We start from the raw sequence: 7,486 nt of genomic DNA on the forward strand, positions 1-7,486 counted from the left end.
TCCCACCAAAGGAAAGATGCCATTCCTGGTGGAAACACTCCATGCTTCCTCTGTTACCACAGAGTATGACCTCCTGGAAGAAGCTGTGTCTTTTAAAATCCAGGCTTCCATTGCCAAAGGTATCGTTCTGATGTCTGAAAAATAATATCCTCTATTCCTAGAATCATTGCCTACATTCTCAAAGTCTGGTTATGGCTCTGAAAGGCCCAAATTCCACAGAATTTCCTAACTTTTTTGTAAATTCTGGGACCTAACAGGTCTTGTTCATAGAGTCATCAAGGTTGGAGGAGACCTCTAAGATCATCAAGTCCAACCAATAATCTGTCACTGCTGGAACCTCTAAATCCTAAACCAGATCCTCCAGTTCAAATAGGCTTTTTATTCCAGTTTAAGAAGAGACCTGACAAAAGGAAGTCTCCAGGTCAAGCTGTGGCTGTGCATAGACCTGGCCAAGCCTTTGCTGAGCTTGCATTTGCTTCCTCCAACAGATAATATACTGGATATATTTTTTTTTAGTTTCATATTTCAAGCAGCAAAATCTTTGAGCAGTCTCTACACAAGTTTTCCATTACAGTTCATAGTGTGCACTTGTGTTGTTCTATAGTGATCTATGACATAGTGATTTGTTTGGTTTGGGTTTATTTCCCTCCTTTTACATGAAGAGAAAATGATCTTTACTCTTTTTATAAGGAACTTTGCAGGATGTATTAGGCTGGGGTGGAACTTGGGGTCACTCTGAGGAGAACCCCCACACACATCTGTTTGATGTCACTGAAACCAGCAGAAACCACCTATGACTGACTTTGAAAGCCCAAGTGGAAAAAACACTTAAAACTGGATTTTAAAACGCTTTCAAGTATCATAAATATTTTACAAATGGCTGGGCTGCAATCCTTCATGGTAAGGTAAGAAGATGGCCCTGTTTTTGTTCACAAGTAACATGTTGCTTCCTGTGCCATACAGGGGATCGGAGCAACCAGTGCCCTGCTGGGTTTGGGTTGGACTCCTCGGGGCCTTACTGCTCAGGTAATGACTGACACACTCATGGAATGGTTTGGTTTAGAAAGGACCTTAAAGCTCATCCCATCCCACCCTGCCCTGGGCAGGGACACCTCCCCCAGCCCAGGCTGCTCCAAGCCCATCCAGCCTGGCCTGGAACACTCCAGGGATGGAGCAGCCACAGCTGCTCTGGGTACCCTGTGCCAGAGCCTCAGCACCTCACAGGGGAGAATCTCTTCCCAGTGTTCCATCTAGCCTTGCCCTCTGGCAGTGTGAATTCCCTCTCCAGCCCCTTCAGGCACTGGAAGGGGCTCTAAGGTCTCCCCAAAGCTGGGGCAGAACACCCCCAGCTCTCTCAGCCTGTCTCCAAGCAGGCTGGGCAGATAGGGTGGCTCAGCCTCCCCCAGGTGCAGCACTTGGATGGAATGTGTGGGGGGAGGATGAGCACTGGCAGCCCAAACTGCAGCACATCTTCCTGCTTGGGGCATGGGGGTAGAGAAAGGGGTATGGACATTTTAGATCTCTCTCCACATGACTAAGTCACATTTCTTTTAGGGAACAATCACAGGAGATACTTTCATGACCTCTCGAAAGGTTGTGAATGAAGGGAATTGTACAAGCAGCTGCTCCATGGCTGGGTCTGGTTTTGCCCTCTGGGCTTCACCTCTCTCTGACAAAGGGCTGGTTTGGTGGAGTTTCTCATGAATCTCACTGTTCCTTCAAACATTTCCTTGTTGCAGATGAAGATGAATGCGCTGTGGGAAATCCATGTTCCCACACATGTCATAACACTGTGGGGTCCTACTACTGCTCCTGCCCCAAAGGCCTCACCATCTCTGCTGACGGGAGGACGTGTCAGGGTAAGGGAAGTGTTGCTGCCAACAGGTTGGTCACAAGACACCCCTTAAGTACTTCAAGGCCTTAAGATGCCTTAAAACATACTTAAAATGCTAAGGAATTGATTTGGGGCCATTTTTTTCATTCGAAGCATGCAATTAATTGGTGGTATTCTAGTTGTTTCATAGCATGCCAGTTGCTCGTGCTCGAGACACGTTGTGTGTGTTTTGCTGTGACACTGGGAGGTTACAGCTTGTTTTCACTGCAGACATTGACGAGTGTGCGTTGGGTGGACACATCTGCCACACTGGGCAGGACTGTGAGAATGTCCTCGGCTCGTACCGCTGCGTGCTCAGGTGTGGGAGTGGCTTCAGGAGGACAGCAGATGGATTCAGCTGCCAAGGTATGGAGAGGTGGGGGTTAGCTTCCATAGACTGAAAATGCAGCAGAAAGTGACTTCAAAGATGCAGCTCAAAATGGCTGTAAATTTTGATTAAGGTCCTCGATTTTTGGGGGTGTTTTTTTTAATATGGTTTGGTTTAAACATTTTCTGTCTTTAGAAATAGATTTGAAGGAGGACAGCAGATGGATTCAGCTGCCAAGGTATGGAGAGGTGGGGGTTAGCTTCCATAGACTGAAAATGCAGCAGAAAGTGACTTCAAAGATGCAGCTCAAAATGGCTGTAAATTTTGATTAAGGTCCTCGATTTTTGGGGGTGTTTTTTTTAATATGGTTTGGTTTAAACATTTTCTGTCTTTAGAAATAGATTTGAAACCAGGGACGATTTAATATGGTTTGGTTTAAACTTTTTCTGTCTTTAGAAATAGATTTGAAATCCTACCAGGGACTGACTGACCATTCTTGGGTTTGTGTCCCATGTGCATTTCCATATTGGGAGAGCAATAACCACTGCTGAGCAGAACTCACTAGTGTGATAGCCCGAGCTCAAAGCAGAGTCCAGAGCTCAGGTCAATACCAATGAACCAATTCCCAGCTCTGGTGTCAAGGATTTGTGTTGTTCCACAGATGTTAACGAGTGCCAAGAGTCCAACTCCTGCCATCAGCGTTGCTTCAACACTATAGGAAGTTTCCACTGTGGCTGTGATCCAGGATTCCAGCTGAAGGGCAGAAAATGCATAGGTAGGGGTGAAGTTTTGAATGTTCATTCCCTCTTTCCAGTGGACGAAGTTCCACATGTTTGGGCTCTATTTGTTTATGAAAGAAAATCCTGCTGTGGCTGCTACACTGAGTCTGTAAGGAATTGCTGACAGCCAGAGGAAGCAGGAGTTGGGCTCACTGATGCGTGGGCACAGTGTAACTACAGCTGGATTGTTCTGCTCTTTGGGAGCTGAGTGTAAGAAGCAGGTTCAGTTCCATTCCTGCAAAAAAAAATGTCAATGAGTGCAGGCAGAACGTGTGCAGGCCTGACCAACTCTGCAAAAACACCCGAGGAGGCTATAAGTGCATCGATCTGTGTCCCAACGGAATGACCAAGGCAGAGAATGGAACTTGCATTGGTGAGTAAAGCTTCAATTCACTGTATGGTGATGGGAAACAAGGGAACAACAGTGACTGATGGATTGATTGATTTTTAAATCATCCTGAAGATTATCTCCATCTCCAGTTACTAATCTTGGCACATTTTAAGGCACCAACATTTTTCACTTATGAGAGGATACACTTTAACTGCTATGGTGTTAAAAGAATAGATATATCTTTGCCACCTCTAGCTTTCCATTGCCCTTAAGAAAGAACAGTAACATTTTCCTCAGTATCTTTGTTGTCATTTTAGTTTCTACCAGTTGTTCACTGACTGAAATGTTTTGCCCTGTGTGTGAATGATCCCTTAGCAGTTTGCCTGAGGAGCTTTGGATCAAAATCACAGCTCCTTGCTCCTTATCAGGGATGCTTTTAAACAACAGCTGATGTTATAGATGCTACCAGAGCTTTTATTCTACCAGGATCATAGAGTAGTTTGGATTGGAAGAGACCTTAAAGCTCATCTCCCTGGGCAGGGACACCTCCCACCAGCCCAGGTTGCTCCAGGCCCCATCCAGCCTGGCCTGGAACCCTCCCAGGGATGGGACATCCTTCCACATGAAGGAGTTGAAAGGCAGTGTGAGTGTTTGCCTTGCCCTGTTGCCTGCAGACGTTGACGAGTGCCGGGACGGGACCCACCAGTGCCGCTACAACCAGCTGTGTGAGAACACCCGGGGCAGTCACCGCTGCGTGTGTCCCCGCGGCTATCGCTCCCAGGGGCTGGGCAGACCTTGTGTGGGTAAGTGACAGTCACACTGCTCTCACAGCTTTGCTTGCTGCTATCACAATCCAGCAATGCTGACGACTGTGCTGCGGAGACCAGTCTGCTCTGAACTCCCAAACTGCCCAGCTAAGACACCTTTCCTGAATAGACTGTGCACCCTTTGTGCATTCATGTAGGACATTTCAGAAACAATAGCTGATCCCCCTGATAATGATGATTTCTGTTTGTTGGTGTATGACACTGAGGTTGGTTTTGGTTGCTCTCATGTATCGTATCAGAGAAGCATTTCTCCCCCCTGAATGATTTCTGTTTGTTGGTGTATGACACTGAGGTTGGTTTTGGTTGCTCTCATGTATCGTATCAGAGAAGCATTTCTCCCTGATGACTTCTTCAGGATTAGCTTTTCTAAGTGATAAATAGCTATTTTTTTTTAACAACCTAAGATTTTGGACTATCAAAAGCCAGGGATGTTTGGGGTTTGTTTGAAGAGATTGAACTGCAGTAAGAAAGTGTTTGGTGTATGACACTGAGGTTGGTTTTGGTTGCTCTCATGTATCGTATCAGAGAAGCATTTCTCCCTGATGACTTCTTCAGGATTAGCTTTTCTAAGTGATAAATAGCTATTTTTTTTTAACAACCTAAGATTTTGGACTATCAAAAGCCAGGGATGTTTGGGGTTTGTTTGAAGAGATTGAACTGCAGTAAGAAAGTGTTTGGCTGTAGGCTGAGACATTACTTCCACCATCTGACACCACTGGAGCAAAATCAATCTCAGGCTTCTTAACATATATTAAAAACACACTTCTGACAGGAATGAGCCAGATAAAGAAGTCTAGGACAAAACAGCAGCAGCTGCCCCAACCCAGGTTAGCTGCCTTCTGACCAAGGGCCACTCGAAGCTCCTTCTTAAAGGATGACCTGAATTTTTATCCTTTGAACTTTTATCTGCTTAAAAATACATTTAAGTGTAGATTCATACAAAATACTAATTCACATGTGTTAATGAAATCCAGTTTTTGCTGTTTATGTTGCCAGTGAGGCAACAGGGAAGAGCTGAAAAGTAAGTAGGGCTCCAGGCTGAAACAGGATAAGTGAACTTTGTTCCTACCTGTGCCACTTTTGCCCTGGGTAAAGCCCTTTGTGTCTGTCTGTTGGACAGGGCTAAGATGCTCCTTTGTTGCCCCAACCCCCACAGATGTGTGTGCCCATTGACCTGAGTTACAGCATTATGGGAACTCTTTGCTCTCAACGTGCTAGGTCAGAGTTGGAAGGGCATCACCCAAAGCATTGCATTGCCTTGTGTTTTTGCATGCAAAGCTGTCTAGAATTTAAAATCAAATATTATTCTCAAGTTAAAGAAAGCCTGAAAATTCATCCGTTCACAGTTCAGAGTAATTTCACCTTGTTCTTTTCAATATGTAATATTTGTGGGGTGTAACCAAAGGAATTCTGCCCAGGGAGGCTCAGGGTTCCCATCCCTCAGTGCCTCTTCTCACAGGGACAGCCATGGGGTGAATGCAGGTTGCACTCAGTGCTGCTGCTATTGCACAGGCTGCTCCTGCAAAAGAATTGCTCAGTTTCTTTCATCATCCCTATGAGAATCTTCTGTTGCCCATCATTTTTTAATGGCACAAAAGTGAGTTAATGTTTGCTGCTGAGTCTCCAACCTGTCACCACTGGAATGGCCAAAACCAGCATCAAAGGTCAGAACATGTTTGAAGGACGTTGGTAGTTTGTAAAGGTGTCAGTGTTAGTTTATTTTATGCAAGTAAAGAATGTAAAACTCAGCACATGAGTGCTGAGGAAGTTGAGTTTCAGGGTTTTTTTACATGCATATAAGTAATAAATTGTTCAGTTTAAACACACAGTGAAGTTAATAAACTTCAAATTCATGTTAGTTGTTGCAGCTCTGGAAGTGAATCTCTCTTGCTTGTAACCCATGCCAGTCCTACCCTAAGGCTGTTTCCACTCGTGTGTAAAGGTTCAGTTGTGTGTTTGCCCAATAACAGCTGGAAAATCCTGTAACACCTTGCAGTAATTCCCCATGGGTTTCCAACTCTTAAAGCATTTTGGGAAATCTTGTAACACCTTGCAGTAATTACCCATGGGTTTCCAACTCTTAAAGCATTTAATTACTAATACCCCCATAAACTCTTGAAAATCTTAGATGTCTCAGATGCTAAACACTCCATAAAAATGCAGACTGATGTTGTAGTATTTCTGACAGTATTGCTTTGTAAATACCATTGTCATGCATTTGTGGCCTGGAGGGTCAGAAACTCTGCTCAAAATCCTCTGTTCAGAGAGGACCCAAATGAAAATGTAACAGCACTGACTTAGTGGCATTTTTGCAGTAATAATTAGAAGAATAGTTGCTTTGCACTGTATGAGATAACTAAACACTTCTTGAGGCACCACTGAGATACTCTTTAATTGCTAGTTTAAAGAAAGTTTATCATACATGTGAGCTAGAGATATGTTGTGATGTGTGTTCGTATCAGGTTATTTCTGGTCTTTGCAGAGATAGTTGGAATAGAGCAGAGTTTTATCTTTTTCTAGTGACTGTAAGTTTGAAAAGAAATACAGTGTATGTCAAATTTCCAGCTATGCCTCAAGGGACTTGAGGACAATTTTAGAAGATTTTTTTTTTCCTGGTAGTGCCAGAGAAACACTGGGAGAGGGCCAGGCCCACGAGTGCCAACAGCACTCACAGCTACTTTGCTTTGAGTGAAGGACACTCAGCATGATGTTCCCTTAAAGCCTTTGCCATGCTCTTTATGCTCAGCACTGTGGTTTGATTTAAGGGTAGCTGTTTATTGCTAGAGTTGGTCAAATTACTTTAGATTGCAATTTAAAAAAACATTGCTTAGGAAGACATAAATAATTATATTTTATATTGCTGAAAAAGTGAATTAATATTTACTGTCAAGTCTCCAACCTGTCACAACTGGAAAGACCAGTAAGAGCATCTAAGGTTAGAACATACCCAACCTCCTTCCCCTGGAGCCTTGAAACATCCTCAGCCCCTGATGCTCCATCCCTGGGAGTGTTCCAGGCCAGGCTGGATGGGCTTGGAGCAGCCTGGGCTGGGGGGAGGTGTCCCTGCCCAGGGCAGGGGTGGAACTGGGTAATCTTTAAGGTCCCTTCCAACCCAAACCATTCTATGACTCCCCCAATGCAAGGCACATCAGAGGTTTTTGTGGATCCCTCCATGCTGGTTAGAATAAGTTTCTAACACTGTACTTCCTTGGAGTGGTCTGTGTTAAGTAGCTTGGCAGCTTCTCCCCCTCCTCTGTGGAACACTTAAGAAAAAAACTCACCAATTACTAAATGAGGAGTGAAAAGCTGAGGCTGAACTGATGCACAGTCGAGACAAGTCCTTCAGCA

The 7,486-nt window shown here is 44.4% G+C and overlaps 1 protein-coding gene across 1 annotated transcript in view; it reads left to right on the forward strand.

Moving 5' to 3' along the window:
* Positions 1-7,486, forward strand: part of LOC103802014 (hemicentin-1-like) — a gene marked incomplete at its 5' end in the record, with an annotated part of 16,189 nt that overhangs the window by 4,518 nt on the left and 4,185 nt on the right. Inside the window, 7 exons of the mRNA XM_009074454.1 lie at positions 1-119; positions 964-1,026; positions 1,740-1,859; positions 2,105-2,239; positions 2,863-2,976; positions 3,228-3,353; positions 3,986-4,114. The exon at positions 1-119 is cut by the window's left edge and continues 116 nt beyond it. Of these exons, the coding sequence (XP_009072702.1) occupies positions 1-119; positions 964-1,026; positions 1,740-1,859; positions 2,105-2,239; positions 2,863-2,976; positions 3,228-3,353; positions 3,986-4,114 (806 nt within the window). The remainder of the gene's footprint in view (positions 120-963; positions 1,027-1,739; positions 1,860-2,104; positions 2,240-2,862; positions 2,977-3,227; positions 3,354-3,985; positions 4,115-7,486) is intronic.

This window comes from Acanthisitta chloris, unplaced genomic scaffold (genome assembly GCF_000695815.1).
Source record: "Acanthisitta chloris isolate BGI_N310 unplaced genomic scaffold, ASM69581v1 scaffold16925, whole genome shotgun sequence".
NCBI classification, from domain to species: Eukaryota; Metazoa; Chordata; class Aves; order Passeriformes; family Acanthisittidae; genus Acanthisitta; species Acanthisitta chloris.